Source organism: Ochotona princeps, chromosome 1 (assembly GCF_030435755.1).
Source record: "Ochotona princeps isolate mOchPri1 chromosome 1, mOchPri1.hap1, whole genome shotgun sequence".
Taxonomy (NCBI): domain Eukaryota; kingdom Metazoa; phylum Chordata; class Mammalia; order Lagomorpha; family Ochotonidae; genus Ochotona; species Ochotona princeps.
This window is the reverse complement of record NC_080832.1, coordinates 59,308,482-59,326,905: the sequence shown is the minus strand read 5'-3', so window position 1 is coordinate 59,326,905 and position 18,424 is coordinate 59,308,482. Positions and strand designations below refer to the sequence as shown.

At 33.5% G+C, this 18,424-nt stretch overlaps 1 protein-coding gene across 6 annotated transcripts in view; it reads left to right on the top strand.

The window, feature by feature from the left end:
* Positions 1 to 18,424, top strand: part of GRIK2 (glutamate ionotropic receptor kainate type subunit 2) — a 610,542-nt gene that overhangs the window by 204,949 nt on the left and 387,169 nt on the right. For all 6 annotated transcript variants that reach the window (XM_058660446.1, XM_058660434.1, XM_004580353.3 and 3 more), the window contains 2 exons: positions 2,524 to 2,691; positions 6,483 to 6,740. In XM_058660446.1, coding sequence (XP_058516429.1) covers positions 2,524 to 2,691; positions 6,483 to 6,740 — 426 coding nt within the window. The remainder of the gene's footprint in view (positions 1 to 2,523; positions 2,692 to 6,482; positions 6,741 to 18,424) is intronic.

Genomic DNA, 18,424 nt, shown 5'->3' with positions numbered 1-18,424 from the left:
TGTTAGGAAATTGAAAGTATTTATCATTCAGAAAGAGGAAAGCTGTTACAAAACCTATCAGAGATTGAGGATAAAGAATGACAATGTTACCCAGGAGAAAGCAGTACAGTGCAATGATTAGAAATATCTGGGTTGATGTCTCCTTGTGTTCTTATTAGTATCTATGATTTACTGAAAAGTCACTGACAAGATACTCAGTACACTACATCTGCACCAGGGTCTTGTAAAGACAGACTGCAACAGATCCAGTAAAGCAAGTTATTTGACCTATGAATTTACTGCTTGAAGCATAAAGGAGGAAACTTTTCTTATATTGAAAATTTGGGGCTATTTAAATATTTTAACTGTTGTAAAGATGCACAATATTATAACAATAGAAGATATCTTGATAAATCAAATAAATTACTTGATAACTTTCTATTAATATTTACAAAATGTTTTATAAAACACAAGGATGCCTAGTAGAGAGCATATATGCAATAAATGTTGAATATTTTAAGTTTTCATCCTTCAGTTACAATGAATACCAGTTCACATATGTTTCATACTGATTTAACCTTCTGAAGCTTCAGACTGCAGCACTATTCATATATGATGTTTGAAAATATGCTTGTGCTGTCGGAACAAATGGCAGACATGATTTCAGAATGTTACAGCTCTGAAGAATGCTTTTACTGAGAAGGTGACTCCTCAAAAGTTTGCAGTGTGTTGCATGGTGTGTGTGTGTGTGTGTGTGTGTGTGTGTGTGTGTGTAGCAGAGGATGGATAAATAGGGATTGGTTTCCCACACAGGGGAACATCTTTTGAGGAAAAAAAAAAGTGGAGACATTTGATTCTGTTTCTGGTTTGAAGCCGGGAACCTGGAGTCTCCTCTGGAGCTCCCATGTAGCCATCTGGAGAATGAATCAGCAAATGAAAGATCTCTTTCTCTCTCTCTCTCTCTCTCTCTCTCTCTACTCTCTCTAGTCTCTTATTCTCTCTCTACAACTTAATCTTTGAACTAAATAAGTCTGTGTTTTTTTTTAATTCTCTTTGGGTCATAACACCTATTAGGCACCTCTATCCTTCTTATCTTTCTGCTTAGTACAAATTCTCAAAGATCTGAAATATATTGTTCTATAACTGCACAATCAAAGTGATCCAAATCCAGGTTTAAGAAAACAATTCCAGCTAAGGTGGTCTCAAATAACAGATTTTCCTGCTCTTTTTGTGTGTAAGTTTGCTTTATACTCTGATCATTTGTGCATTCTAATTCCTCATAGATCAAGGAACTGTTATGATGTCATGGCTACCTACTGATTAAAATAGTAGTTGGCTTATTTTATAATACAATACAATTACCTGAATTCATGTGTTAAAAATTATATTTCAGAACACAGAATTATTAGTTGTGAAAATGGTTTGTTTAAGGCAATATAATTTGTAAATGATTGTGCTGAGAATACATAATGTGATATTTGAAAGGGAGAAATATACATGTTGTTTATTTTTAAAGTAACAATTTCCCAAGGACAGAGGTTGGTGAGTGCCAGGTAGCAAGTACTTGCCCTTCATCCTATTAACCAAGCCTAGAATGAGGAAAAGATTCTATTGGATAAAGATTCCAATCAGATTTATTTTAGCTTAAGAGAGAACCATCATGTCAGAGAAAAGGAATGGTGGGACAAGAAAAAGAACTGGGTTGCGGGGCTCTGCAGCGTGGCCTAGAGGCTAAGGTCCTCTCCTTGATCCCATATGGCTGCTGGTTCTAATCCCGGCAGCTCCACTTCCTCTCTGTCTCTTCTCCTCTCAGTGTATCTGACTTTGTAATAAAAATAAAATAAATCTTTAAAAAAAAAACTGGGTTGGAAGGTAGTTGGTGAAAAGGAACAAATGTGAGACTTGTTTTTAAATTTTATAGTTTATGGTCATAATTGGATGCTACAGAATTATCACTGATTAGGGATTTGCATTGTTTTGGAAAAGTATTCTTCATAAATGTCAAGTGTTTTCTGAAAGGTCTTTACATCAAAACAAAGATAAATGCTGTTTTGTTCACCTTTCTCAGAGATACTGGAATTTGCAGATCTTTTGTCTTTTATTGTATGAATGGCTTAAAAATTGTGATAAAGAACTCTGATTTCCTGATTAATGCAGACAAATTTAATACAGGTTTTCAATATTTAACTTTAAAACAATATAGAGGATTGTTTACTCTGGAAATGCGTGAAAAATCTGAAGGAATAGATTCCAGTGCTTAAGAGAAGGTCTACAAAAATATCTCAGTTCTGAAACAAATACTTTTTAAAGAGAAAACTTAATAGTTAAGTCATGCTGTATTTTGTCAATGATACCAAGACAACTTTGCTAGTGTGGATTTATTTAGAAGGGAATATCCCATTATTTATTTTTAAAATAAGTCCAAACTTCATATACCTTAAATGTTGGACAGACAAGTGCAAAGCATGTATACAAGTACCAACGTTTTATGGTGTTTTTCCTATCTTGTAAGAACTGTATGGTAATTCTCTTTCATTTTGACAGGTGGTATTTTTGAATATGTGGAATCTGGCCCAATGGGAGCTGAGGAACTTGCATTCAGATTTGCTGTGAACACAATCAATAGAAACCGAACCTTGTTGCCCAATACTACCCTAACATATGACACCCAGAAGATAAACCTCTATGACAGTTTTGAAGCATCCAAGAAAGGTAATTGGATACCTATTTGACATTGCATTTTCTGGGATTAAAATTTTCAAGTATTCTTAGGAGATTTGTTCATTCCAACATGTAGTTAACTAGTTGTTAAAAATGCTACCTACAAAGTTTTCTTTTCAAAATATACTTCAATTTTGACAAAAAATAAGGTGACATAATTATCCATGAAAAATATGCTTATAATACAAAATGCAATTAGATGCTTGACTGTGAATACTTTCCGCCACTGGTTATTCTGGGTTGTTATTAAGCTATTCCTGTTTTCAAAACTGACCAGAATAAAATAAAAATGTAAATGATTTTTTAAAAAAATTGCAATCCATTATTAACAATTTTATTTGACTTATATGTTAATCCCACTATATGACTACTGTAATGTCAATTTAATAGATGCCTTGAAAATTCTATGGTTCAAAGAAACTTTAAAATGTCAGCCTCAACTAAAAACTTAATTGGAAACTAAGAAATAGTAGTTTTTGTGTAGTCCATTCTCAAGTTTTCTTAATTGGTTGATGTATCTTTTTGTCATGAGAAATAAATGGTTAGTGCTACAAAAATTGATTCAATAACTGTATTACTTTATAAATTTTGCTTAGTCATGTTGGAAAATGTTTGAGAATAATTAAATAATTTTGTGAAATATGAGTTAAGTTTTGATACATGAGGGGATATCATAGCACTGATAGTATCTTGAGAAGTGTTCCTATAGTTTGAATTAGGCAATCTTTACTTACATATGTTGATGAACTTAGGGTAGGTGGGTTTTTTTTTTAATTTTTTGCTTTTGTAACAGTAATTAGGAAATACGAATTGAAATTTTTAATGAAGATTTTCTCAAATAAATGAAATTACAAAGGCTTTGTTTCAACTTACTTTTAAGCAATCTTTGCCTTTCTGTAATGCTAATATTGTTTTATTAGCTACCTGGATGGAAATGCATGTAATTATTTATAATTCTAAGTTGATACAGATTTAGTCTCATGTTATTAATATTAATAGCAGATGATAAAGTACAATATTGCTTAAGATGAAAGTATCTTTTTTTCCCCAGAAGCTAACTAGTGTTTATCAAAGCCATATTCCGCCTGCCCTTTGAATTCAAATCTTTATGAATATAAATAAGTTTCCACATTTCAGAGCAATGTCAGAGTGATGAAAGGTTTTCAAAGCATGAAAAGAAAAGGTTAAAGGTTACTACAAAATAGAACATTTGCCATCATAATTGCCAAGTAAGTCATTAACTGCAAGACAGATGATTCTGATTGGTGGCATAGTTCATGATTGCTTTGTTAGGAGGAAGCTCTACCTTTAGACCAAAGAATATTGGAGATGAGTACAGTATAGATAAAGCATTAATAGATTTCTTTTCTTGGTGGTGACTTCAAAAGAATAACATAAGAAGTCCAGAATAGCTTGATAACAAACAGGATACTATTCTGGGAAGGCCTTTGCAAAATTATGAGATGGTAAATCATCATTTTCCAGAATGATGTGAAGAACTTAAAACCTTGTCACTCATTAGAAACCCGCTGAGAATGAAGTTCATCAGTTGACTTTGGTCTGGATCTAGGGAAGCTCATGGAATTATATGCCATCTGTCTTTGCAAGATTCTGTAAGGGGGAAGCTCTTTCTCATTGAGACATTATTTTTAGAGCATATGTAAAAGGCCAATATGAAGGAAAGCTTCAGTGTAGTTTTTGAACTCCCTAGAGCTCAGTAAATATATATGTTAATAACTGTGAATGATTAGTTATAAAATAAGTAGGGCATTCTTACAATTTAAAAAAGTCTGATGTATTAAAACAGTAGGAAATTAAATGTTAAGTTTGAACTTTTTATACTTATTATTGGCTTATATACTTACTAGATATTACTGTTTTGTTCAAAGAATTACTTTGAAGATTTGAATTATTTGAATTATTAGCACTTGAATTATTAATTGAATTCTGTATTGTTATTTTTTAAAAAAAGATTTATTTATTTTATTGGAAAGTCAGAGAGGAGGAGAGACAAGGAGAAAGATCCAGTCTGATCAGTCACTCCCCAAGTGGCCACAACGGCCAGAACTGAGTCGATCTGAAGCCAGGAGCCAGGAGCCTCTTCCAGGTCTTCTGTGCTGATGCAGGGTCATAAAACTTTGGGCTATCCTCGACTGCTTTCCCAGGCCACAAGCAGAGAGTTGGAAGGGAATTGGAGCAGCTGGAATATAAACTGGTGCCCATATGGGGTCCAGAATTGTGCAAAGCAAGGACTTAGACACTAGGCTACTACACCAGGCCCAAATCATATATTTTTTAAGTGACTCACTGATAGCTAACAATTTACTTTTTATGTGACATATACTTAAGGATATTATAAGTAATACAAAGTAATATTTTTAACTTCTCCTGGTTTGTGATTTATCAAAACTTTAGTGAAGGAAAACTCTTTATTCTCAATGCATTTGAATTAAAATCTCACACTTCTCTCTACTGATTAAATTACAATCATTGTTTAAAATAAGATTCTGTATATTCAAAATCAATTCATTTACATCAAATTGAACCTTGAAATACCACTTGAGCAACTGGTGAAAAAAATATTTCAACTGAAATATACGTAGTAATTAAATACTTCTATGCTTAAGAATTCATTCACTAAAGGAAAGCAGTATTTATACAGTAGAATCATAAATATAATTCTGTGAGGAATGAAATCAGAGTACCCAACTATGCCTAAAGTTCAATGACAATTCTCAGCCTTTTTAAAATATTTGCTCTGATAAAAAAAAAAAGTCATGGGTTCTTGAGAAAGACAATTTTAGACATTTCCTGTTTCTCTAGCATTTTTTTTAAATTTTAAATTCTATCAAAATTCATGAGACGCTTCTAATCCCTTCTCTTAAAATCGCCTTTGCCAGACAAATGACACTTAAGGTTATTCCACAGCCCAGGTCCTCAGATATTTATTTTTTATGTTTCCAGTCATTACCCACTTCCTAGGTGAGTCCAAACTTAATTATTTGCTTCAGTGTGCTTCATGGAATTTTAAGCTTGATCAGTCTGTTTAATCTGTGTAATACCTGCTGTGTTTCTGCTCTCTTAAGTACTTCAAGTAATATTGATGTGAATCAAATTCCCTATGAGTAAATAGAATTTTTTAAAAACATTTTAGAACAATATGAAACAGTATCTACAATCAGAGATATAAAGAAAACCAACTGCTTACTCAATCCTGTTGGTGTTCTTTCTACTCAATTAGATTATTTCATATGGAAATTTCCTCATAAATGTTACAACAAGTTTTACATGGTGGTTGTATGCATAAATCAAGCTAATCATTGAATATGTGTGAATATTTTGTTGTGAATGACCATAGCAAATTGATGGTGAATGGAAAGCAAATTGCTTCTCGTTCAGAATTTGAAAGAACAGATGACTACTAAATTTTAGAAATAACATTATTTTTCTGTGCTCCTAATAAAATCTACTTTGTAAAATAAATTCTCGGCCCTTTAAATTAAAAAAGATCGTTCCTCTGTCTTCATTGCTTGACATTATGTACAGCATTTTAAAAAAATTAAGCTGCAGGCATCTGGGTGATTCAAATACCTTGTAATAAAATAAAAAAAAATTCAGTTCCAGGGAAAATGGAAAATTAGAAAATAGCAAATGTTCTATTAAATAAAAACAAATTTTTTCAGGATGGTGGCTTTGGGTTTGCAATAATAATGTGGTATCTTTTGGCATACTGGCATGTCTCCTCTCCTCTCATTATTGACAGACTTTTATCTCCTCTTCAGCCTGTGATCAGCTGTCTCTCGGGGTGGCCGCCATCTTTGGGCCGTCACACAGCTCTTCAGCAAATGCAGTGCAGTCCATCTGCAATGCCCTGGGAGTTCCCCACATACAGACCCGCTGGAAGCACCAGGTGTCAGACAATAAGGATTCCTTCTATGTCAGTCTCTACCCAGACTTCTCTTCACTCAGCCGTGCTATTTTAGACCTGGTACAGTTTTTCAAGTGGAAAACCGTCACAGTTGTGTATGATGACAGCACTGGTAAGAAAAATTGTTAGCTTTCTGGGGTACACCTAAAATATATATAATTATCTGAAGCACATTCCAGATTCTTACTGCATTCATGTTTGTTGTGATTTGGTTTTTAAAATAAAGTCAGTGCAGGGAAAGCTGTTTGGAAGCAAATAGAAATTTAATTTTGCACATTCAGGTAAAACAAGAATTTGCTCTCTTCTCAGTATTTAAGAATTGTTTGCTATTTTGAACTGTGAACTATAGTGATAGTATGGAATACAATATTCAGATACTTATTCAAATAATTTTTTAAATGTTCAGGATAGTTTCCAAAGGAAAATTTAGCACTTAATCACCAGTGACAATTTCAAAGAATCTTAGAGCTTTTTTCAACATTTATTCTGGTTGTGTATGTGCAAAGAATGCATTTGGAAAGTAATGCATTCAGTACTAGTACATGCAAGGTGCATTAAAGTTTTTTTCAGAAATGTAGAAGAGTATGATAACAAGCACTTGAAAGTGAGTTTGCTACATACAACTCTTAGATGCTTTAGTGAATTTTGCTGTGCTTTAATTGCCGAATTTATTACTGTGTTTATATGTGATTATCTTGAGTTGCCAATTTTAAAATTCTCAGAAATATCAAAACATAAACAGTACTAAAAAAGTTCTAGTTTCAGTTGGTAGTTATATTGATGACAAACTACATCCTATTTTACTTGCTCTAGAGTGATAATTGAGTTCTCCTTAAGAAGATTATCAACAATCTAATTAGTACCCTTAAAATTAGAATGCAGAAGCATTTCAGATTAAGTGTTTTCAGTAGAGATAGATTTATATTGGCACAGGAATTAATTTGAATTTAATTCTGTTGAAGTTTATGAGGAACATATGCAGTTTATGAGTGTAGTACAATAGACCCTCCTTACCCAAGAGTTCTAGACACTCTGATTCAACCAGAGATGGAAACACTCAGATAAGAACTTTGATTATAAGCATGTACAGTCTTTCTTGTCATTATTTCTAAACAAAGCAGTGTAACAAGTATTTACCTAGTGTTTGCATAATACTAGGTATTCTAAGAGATTATAACATCCTCAGTTGTATCCAACAGTGTCAAACTGATTAAACTTTGTGCAAGATTTATTTGTTAGCAACATTGATGAAAATTGACAAGCATTTTTTTCAGAGCAAGGTCAGAAAGTTAGTTTCCATTGGAATAAAGTCTATGAGCCAATTAATAATTTGTTCATATTTAAATGTGAAATATTTATAAATAATATTAACTTAGAAATGTATCCGTGAAAATCCTGAAAAATAATATGAATACCTTTGATGTTTCATTTGATTTCTATTAGATCTATTAAATTCATTGCAGCGTGTTTTATTAATAAAGTTCCATGAGTGAATTTTGAAGACAGGTTTCATGTGAATGGTCTTTATGGAGTTATCTAGTAAAATTGCCCATAGCATTCTCATTACAAATTGATACGATTGAATTTATGGATATTTCTGTACAGGAAAAGATAATACAGATGCTCATTCATTGTGTATATGTAGGACATTTATTCTTCTTATCTCTCCTGATATAATTCAAGTGGATGCTTCCCTAACATCATATATCCTCACATATACAAGTACACATAAGATATATATACACATAGGCATATAAATTGTACATGTGATATTTAGTATTTACTTCTTAAAGCATTTCATAATTGAAAGAATACTGGAAAAGTATTCAAAGTTTATGGATGTTTTACCTTTCTTCAGTATTCTATTGGTATGTGTATGTATGTATGTAGCATTTTTTTATACCAGTGATTCTTGAGTGATAAATCAAAGAAAGAGATTATAAGATTATGGTCAAGTCTTATCACAGTTATAGAGTAAACCTTCCTACGTAATTTATCTATTTCTTCTTTATATTCTAATCATGAGTCTTATTGGAAATTTAAATGAAAATGTCAGTTAATTATATTTATATATTTCTAATGGAGTTCTAAAGTCATGAAATGTATGAAAATAGATTATTATTTTAGACAATATTTTATGTGTTTTTTGCAGTTTTAATTTATTAATATATGGGAAAACAGATTTCATCAATATCATAGATATGATTACAAGACTGCCACAATACTTTCCTTCATGAATTCTCACTCTCTTTTCTTTCCATTTTTCTTTCAATTTTTTAACTAAGATAATTTCTATTCTCTTTATATTAATGTTCTCAGTGCTTCTCTGTAAAAAGAGTTGTATAAGATACATGGAACACTGTTATCCAGGGATACACTAAAGGTATACAGACAACAAACAAATCACATGTCAGTTTAGCTCAGTATACATTGCATTGTTTTGTTGTTGTTTTACTTTGTATATCAATTTTGTTGCAAAAGACAGAATTTATTCTTCTTATGACTGGATAGTATTCTAGAGTGTATATAAATACATTTTCTTTATGCAATCATTAATTGATAGATATCTAGGTTGAATGCACATCTTAGCTATTGTGAATTGAGCTGCTGTAAAAATGGGGGGGTACAGAAAACACTTGTGTATGCTGGTTTGTTCCCTTCAGGTATATTGTCAGGAGTGGAATGTCTGGATCTTACTATAAATCTATCTGAAAATTTCAAAGGAATGTCAATGCTGTTTTCCACAATAGTCAGTTATGTTAGGGTACCTTTTTCTATTCATCCTCACCAATATCCGCTATTTTCTTTTGTTTTTTTCTTTTTTTTTTTTAATTTTCTGTTTTAATATTTTGAGTATCTGTTGCTTTAAAATCTTCAAATGATGGTCAGTCTAATTATGGTGAGGTAAAACTTCATTGTTGTTTTTATTTACATTTCCATAATAACTAATAATCCTGAGCATGTTTGCATAGACTTTGTTGCTTTCATTGCTTTGGACGTGACATAGATACTTGAAGGTTCAAAAGCTTCCGATTATTTAAATATGAACATAAACTGAGTTGTCAGAGGATTATTCATAGAGTGAATGTGTCTTAAATACTTCAATAGCAGCATGGTTGACCTAAGACTGTTCATGAAAGAACACCCATTGTAACGCTAGAGGGGAAATCAATGGGGTGGTGGGGGAGGAGAGAACTTGGGGAAGGGGATGGGAAATCCCAGAGCCTATGGAACTATATTTTAACACAAGAGTAAAAAAAAGTTAAAAAAATAAAAATGAAACCTAGAAGCATAATAATTTTAATCTAGCACAAAAATTATCTTTTGAGAAAAATGCATGTTTATGTTCTATTCTACACAACACTTAATTCAACAAGTATCAGTTAAGCACCTGTTACCTACCTATGGATGTTTGGAATAGTTACAGGTATTATTACTGTTATAATAGAAACTAAGTCCTAGTCCTTGTTAAGCTTCTTTTCCTAATTTAAGGACTTGTGATTTTAAAAATATTTATTTTTATTGGAAAGGAAGAGTTACAGAAAGGAGTGATTCAGAGAATGAGACAGCAAAAGAGAGAGGGAGAATTTTCCTTATGCTGGTCACTACACAAATGACTGCATTGGGTAGAAAAGGGCCAGTCCAAAGCTGGGAGTATGGAGTTTCTTCCACATCTCCCATGTGGCTACATGGCCATCCTAGGCTGCTTTCTCAAGACATGAGCGAAGAGCTGCATTTTAAGTGGAGCAGCCAGGACTTGAATTGACACTCAATTAGGATTTAGGATGTCAATTTAGGATGCCAGTTTTGCAAGTAAATGATTAACCAACCGTGCCACAGGCTGGCTCTATTCATGTTTTTAATATTATTTGTAATAAGTGCATTGCGTTTATAACTGGTCACTTTTCTTTAAAGTGCTTTTGAGAAATCCTATTGAATACTTGAGTGTTCTTTTTGATTCTACGGTAAGGAGAAGAATCTCTTTGGAAAGTATTTGTAAATGTCTAAAAGTAGATATTTTGACTGTGTTTAAGATTGTTAATATCAAACTTTACTGGTAGAACTGAAACAGGAGAATTTGAACACTTCCTCAGCAAGTACTTGAAAGAGTTAGATGAACACTAATTACAGTAACTACTGTGGCTTGAGATGGGAATCCTACTCCCACCCCAAGCAAGATAAACATTAGGAACTTGTTATGCATTTTAAATGTTATTTTGTTTATTTTTATTGGAAAGGCAGATCTATAGAGAGAAGGAGATATAGAGAGATCTTCTATCTGTTGGTTCACTCCCCAAGTCGCTGCTACAGCCGTTGTTGAGCTGACCCAAAGCCAGAAGTCAGGAGTTTCTTCCAAGTCTCTCACTTGGGTGTAGGATCCCAAGGCTTTGGGCTATAATCTACTGCTTTCCCAGGTGAAAAGCTAAATGGGAAGTTGAGCTGTCAGGGTGTGAACTGGCACCCTGTATATGGGATCCCAGTATATGTAAAGCAAGGATTTAGCCACAAGGCTATTGTGCCGGGCCCAAGAACTTGTTATGCATTTAAGTATTTGTTGTTTACTGCAGCATACACATATGCCATTTTCTTTATACAGTTTCTTTTTACCTTTCCATATTTACCTGTCATGAATGCTGTTTCTCCAATTAATGTTCATTTCCAATTCATTGCATTGTACAATATGATACAGGATAATCAAATTTTCAGCTAGCATTTTTTCCTATCCCCAAAATTCTTAAAATTGTGCTAACAGGAAATATCTATTTTCTATGGTGATTAGCATTTGTTGTTGCTGTGGATGAATGCTTTTCAAACACCATGAAAGTCTATTATAGCTTTGAATAATGTCCAAAAGTGATGGAAAAGAATTGACTTAGGAAACAAAGCTGTGTTTCTGTCAGTCATTTTGGAACATATTCATTTTAAATATAAACTAAAAAGTCTGATAGCTGTCAGCTTGTAAACATTTGCAGTATAATTTCCGAAAATTTGCTGTAGTATCCCTGTTTCATATTTGTTTATAGAGCAGCAGTTTATTAACAAACAACTTTGCACTGGTAAACAAAAGCTTGGGAGTCTATTCTCATTTTTCCTTCTAAATTACAGGTACAACTTTGGATAAGTACAAAGTAATTGAAATAAATATAAATAATGAGATACCAAAACACTAAGTATTGTCTAGTATTCATCACAGAAATTATTTCATTTAATCTTTAAAATAATTCCAAGTGCTAAATGAAAGCTTTTCACCTTTCCATATTTCCTTCCTCCAACAACTTCTTCCCCATCAGTAGCCTAACTCAGAAGCATACAAACCTTCCTGGATTCCTTTCCCCTTCAGCTCCACAATCAAGCTCTTGGGGTATCAATGATAACTTTTATGATATCTCAATCTGTTTAGTTACTGTGTTTTTTTACTACTTCTTAAGTCAAAATAGGTATTATCTCTCAGTTGCAATTACTAATCACCTCCTGTGTTGTCTATTTCAGTTCTTGATCCTTCTAATTCAACCTTCAGAGTATAGTTAATGTAAAAAAAAAGGCAATTCCATTGTATCTCCTAGTTAATAGTTTCTTGATGTTTCAGAAGAAAGGGAAAACTTACCAGGGTGTATGAAATGTATGAAGCCCAATGTTATCTAGTCTTCATATTTCTCCAGTGTTCTCTGTGGTTAACTTTCACACTTAACTTCTTTTGAATTCAATCATTAAGCTTGTTGGAGTTGTTTAAAGTGCTATTCTATTCTCCTGGAAACTCTCAGTGTGGACCCCATTCTAACTAGTCACCAGGTGTACACGTGAACATATGTACATTTGTACATACAGGCACATTTTGGAGAAATTGTAGGTTAGGCTCCAGATCACATCAATGATATGAATACCTAAAGTGAATCATACAAATTTGTTTGTTTCTCAGCTACATTTACACTATATTGTGGTGTAAGCGATCAGTAGCGTTATGTCTGTGAAAGCACAATGTGCATACCTTAGTGTAGCCTTCAGTGCATCTTAGTCTTTCTGGCAGTGAAGAGGCTTATCTGCTGATGACTGCTACCCGACCAAAGTGTGAATTACTGAATATTGTGTGGCTGTGAAGAAATATTTAAGACAATAACTTGTCAAATTGATTTTTCCTTTCATGGACGAGATCTACCCACACTATAACTTCCTTCAAAATTCCAGATCTCTTGCCATTTCCGTAACAAGTGCTCTTACTTCCTCTACTCAAGTCTGGAACACATCAAAGGCATCCATGAAAATTGGAATCAACTTCTTCCAAACACATGTTAAAGTTGGTATTTTGACCTCCTTTCATGAATCATGAAATGTCCTTTTATTAAAAAAAAAAGGTGTTTTATTAGAAATATAGATTTACAGAGAGAAGGAGAGACAGAAAGATCTTCCATCCCCAAATGGCCACGGTAGTCAGAGCCTGAGCTGATCCAAAGCCAGGAGCCTCCTCCACATCCCTCAGTAGGTTAAGGGTCCCAAGACTTGGGACCACCCTCAATTGCTTTCTTAAGCCACAAGTAGGAATGAAGCTGGATTTAAAGTGGAGCAGCCGGAACATGAACTGGCACCCACATCGGATCTTAGAGCTCTTAAGTGGAGGATCAGCCAGTTGAGCCATATGCTAGGCTCCATGAAATGTTCTTTATAGTATTAGAGTACTAATGCTTTTGAGAAGTTTTCTAATCTATTCTGCCAAATTTCTTCAGAAGGATCACTTTGTATAGCAGTTGTATCCGTCCAAATTTTAGCAAGATTTGTAAGTCAAAATCAGTTCTGGACCCACAGATTACAGAAGCAATATAGTGTTACCAGGTGTGAAAACAGCATTAATCTGGTGGATCATTTCCATCAGAGCTCTTGGGTAAGTAGGTGAATTGTCAGTGAGCGGTAGTAGTGATGTTAAAAATAATCTTTTCTGAGTAATAGCTATTCACAGTGGGCTTGTCCCGAAAACCATCATGTGAACAGATGTGTCATTGTCCAGGCTTTGTTTCTTTTATAGAGCACACACAGAGCACATTTAGTTAATTCTGAAATGTCCCAGGATTATTGGAATGTAAATGAGCATCGGTTTCAACAGAATGTCACCAGCTGTAGTAGCCCCTAACAAGAGCAGCATTTTGTGTTTTCCTGCTTTGAATAAAACACTGATTTCTCCTCTCTGGCCCTGGAAGTCTTAGGTAGCATCTTTTTATAACAGAAAGTTGTTCATCTTCATTGGGAAATCTAAGATTTAGTGCAACTGCTTTCATGGGTTATCTTCACTACATTTTTTTTGCGTAACTTACTACAGCATTTACACTAGCATAGGCTGTTTCAGCCTTGTACTTTTATGTTAATAGAGATGACTTCTTAAACTTCATAAACCAGCCTCTTCTAACTTCCTACTCTTCTTCTTCAAATGTCTCATCTCAATCATCTTTCACAGAATTAAAGAAAATCAGAACTTTGTTTTGGATTAAACTTTATTGGGATGTAGTCACTGATTTGATCCTCTGTTTGGCCTGGTAAAACTTTGCAAGTGCTTCACAGAGTGCTGATACTTGGAGCTTAGATTTTGTAACAATGTAAAAGCTATGTGTTGGTGTCATTTATTTTCACTAAAATATATTGCAAAACAATCATTGATCCACTTTAATATAAGAAAATTCAGACATAATGAGTTCGAGTGTTTTCCCCAAGGTTGAATAGCACACGAATGATAGACTGACAGTCAACTTGAGAAATTACTCTTTTTAATTACTATGATCATGATGTTCATTGTTGTTTTGCTTTTTGACTCATTTTAATGATATGAGAGAATGGCACATTCAGGCCTATTTTATTTAAGGACTTTCTGACTGCACAGAAGAAAATGTGTTGGGGTAATTAGAGTAGCTAACAGGCAAAGACCAGAAATAGGAAATCCATAAAATAAGTATGAAAAAAGTTGGCTGTTTTAGCCAGAAAGGCTTTAGTGGAATCATTTAAAGATAAGGCATTCTACTCTTGTTCAGCAGATACAAAGTTATAGAATTTGGTAGGTACATATGGAAAGAGAATGATGGAGATAAAAAAATTAGACTGGTCCAAATTTTTTGCTGTTGTTCAAGATACATTTGTTTTAAGGGTGAAAATCAAGGAAAAGAGAGTTGATAACAGGAATGATGGTCTGTTTTCTAGTCTATACATATTAACATTCAATATTAATCTGTTTTGTTGGAATCGTCCAACAGTGTTAGAAGTATCGGAAATATAGCTTTTAAAAATAGAAAGTCAGTGTCAGTGTATTATTTCCTCACTGAGAATTTTTGGCATCCCATTTGTACTTCTTTGAAGTATGAAGAAATGGAAGAATTTGCAAAAATAAGCCAATAAAGCAAAGAACATGGTCATAATAGAAGGAAATTCAGAATTAGATTGATGAAATGGTAGTCATGGAGATGATGAAGCTATGAGAATAACTTGTAGGAGGGAGTGTAATTTATTCCCTTAATGATAGAGAATTATTAAATTTTTAGAATTGTAATATCAGTTTGAACCTTGATGAATTTTTTGAAATGCTCATAAAAAGAAAAACCGAGACCTTTCTGTTAAGTAATAGAAAAACACTTTCTTTTTTTAAAAAAGATTTATTTATTTTATTACAGTCAGATATACAGAGAGGAGGAGAGACAGAGAGGAAGATCTTCCGTCTAATGATTCACTCCCCAAGTGAGCTGCAACGGCCTGTGCTGCGTGCCGATACGAAGCTGGGAACCAGGAACCTCTTCCGGGTCTCCCAGGCGGGTGCAGGGTCCCAGTGCTTTGGGCCATCTTCAACTGCTTTCCAAGGCCACAGCAGGGAGGTAAATGGGAAATGGAGCTGCCGGGATTAGAACCGGCGCCCATATGGGATCCTGGGGCGTTCAAGGTGAGGACTTTAGCCACTAGGCCACGCTGCCAGGCCCAAAAAACATTTTCTTTACTGACTTTTCTAATTTGGATGATGTATATCCATACATTATGTTCTAGTTACATGTATTTGTGCTTCTAAAGTTATTTAATGATATAGAAACTCAATTGTTTTTATGTTATATTAGACCTATATTTTAATAGGATAAAATAAAATATAATAATTTAATAGAGTAGGTTAATATTATGCTATGTATTCTTGGAAGATATTCATTTTTGAATAATACAACAATTTTGTATTGTAAAACATAGAAAAATTTTCAGTTTTTTTCAGAGTGGGGTAATTTTAATCTGACATAATTATGTTATAAATATTAACTATACAAAAAGTCAAATGTTCTGTTTTCTAATTCCAAGTGCAAATACAAGTAGCAATTATGAGTTAAACCTAACAATTTGGACTCAGTTGATTAAATATCTTGGTGTATTATTGTTTCAACTAAATATGATTGTATTGAAACTTGGTTTCTTTGCTCCTACTGAAGCAGTCATAATGTATTTGAAATATTTGGTAGGAAGGGTTCTGTTATATGACTGTGAATATTTTAAAAAGATTCATTAGGCTATTTAAGTTTTTAATTTTTTAAAATACACACCAATATTAAAAGACAAAAATAAAATTTGAAGTCTAGAGCCATCATACAAATCCACATTTATGCATAAAGTGAAGAAAAATATATTTATATATCCAAGGCTATAGAAATAGAAGGAGTGTAACGTATTATAGATCATCAATCAGCAATTTTTTTTGGAAAAGGAAAAAAAATTTGAATGAGATAATTCCTTAGTGATGGTCAGACCCTGCTAGGTTTCATAACTTGAAAGTATTTTGAGTTTAAGTATATTAGCTTGCAGATACTGATAAGTAACCCCCCATTAAATGGCTCCCCTTATTTCTTTTCCTGTTCTTGGTCTTTTCTCTCCTCCTCTTCATGCTTCATAGGGGGAAGGTTGGTCCTATATCATCTTTCTGAAGCAAATGAATATTTTTAACTTTTTAATTCAAGAAAGAAAATAAAATTTTTCTGCACCTCAGTCACTCCCTGTTTCCTCTTACTTTCAGTCATTTAATTCCATTGTTAAGCTCTGTTCTTCTGCTTCTTGTTCCTTAAATAGTGGTGTTGATTGAGGTCTTAATTTGCCTTTTTGTTTTCTCATTTGTATCCTTCACTCTTCCTAAAACTGTTATCTCATCCATCCCTTGCTCAAACAATGTACCGTTGACTCAGAAATCCGAAGCTTTAGCTTTTTCTAATAATCACCACACACAGATATCCAACCACCTGTGAATCATCTAGGTCATCATTTCAGAAACCAAATTGTTTTTGTTATTTTGACACTTACCCTTTGTCCTGAAAGTCCCTCTTTGTTGTGTTGTCTCTGTTAGATTCTGCTACGGATTGTCAACGATCTTTTCCTCACTCTTATTACACCAAATTAATTTGCAGTTGGTCCCTTATACTTCACATTTCCTCTCTTACTTTTCAAACTTACTTCTTTATGTTATCCCCACTGCCTGGCTTAGTTAGTATCGATACAATTTACTGCTTGAACCATGCCTTGCCTGCAGTTCATAGATCTGATAGGATCCCCTCTCTTTTGAAAAACAGAGAGAGCAAAAGAAGCAGACAGACATCTCCCATGCATTTGTCCATTTTCTGAAAACCCTTTACTAGCCCTGTAACTCAATCAAGTTGACCATGGGGGTAGCACGAACCAAGTACTTCAGCCATCACTGCTGACTCCTAGGAAGTACCATTGCAGAAAGCTGACATCAGAAATGGAACCAGTACTCAAACCAGACACTGAATATGACATGCAGACATCCAAATTGGCATCTTTGTCACATTGCAGAATGCCCATGCTAGAATGGTCTGATTAAAATGATGATTTCATCCTAGGTTTAAATCTGTTCAACAACCCAAAAGTTCTTGGGAGAATAAGTTCTAATTCCTCACATAGCCACAGTGATCGACATTCAGGGCCTTTATGATTTAACTCCCCTGTATTTCTTTTCTTACTACAGTTATCTTTGTATAATTTTACTTTTCCTATATTACCAGGCAAACTCTGCTGTCTCATCCCCCTTGCTGTTTACAAACTTGCCGGTTTGCCTCATAGCCCCTTTGCATTCTGTAACTTGCTCATCTTCTGCAAGACACATCTTAAAAAAAATAGTCTTCTGAGGTAACCGTTCCTGATGCTTACTGGTATGCAGGGATAGCTCTGCATTTTTTGGTGAATGATGCACAATTCCTCAAGTAAAATAAACATCAGTTCTGTAATTATCTTCAGCACAATCATATAAAATATTTCATGTTGTCATGGGGTGATACTTTTCTGGCCATAGACCTCCAAATTTGTCTTGTGTATACTTGAACATATTAACTTACTCATTTCTGAATTTACCCTTTTATTTACTATAAGCAATTATCAAGTATCTGCTCTATGTCAAAATTGACTAAGAAAATGGAGATATGAGTTAAATACTAGAAAAAATTATATTCTTTATGGAATCTATATTTTCATATAGATTGTATTCTAATATAGAATATTAGAATATTGCAATGTTAAGTAGAGTTGTGTGAAGACACCTTCCTTAGAAATTGATGTTTGAACTTGGAGTTCAATAAATTAAGCTGTGTTAATTTACATTTCAACAAACTGTTTAAGAATTCTCTATTTGATTCATCCTCACAATATTTATTTTTAAATCTTTTTAGTAACATATATTCTAGTCAGGATGAGATGATATTTCATTGTGATTTGCATTTACATCCCTGTAGACCAGTGACATTGATCATTGCTTGTGCTTGTGTTAGTTATTTGCATATCTTCTTTTGAAAAGTA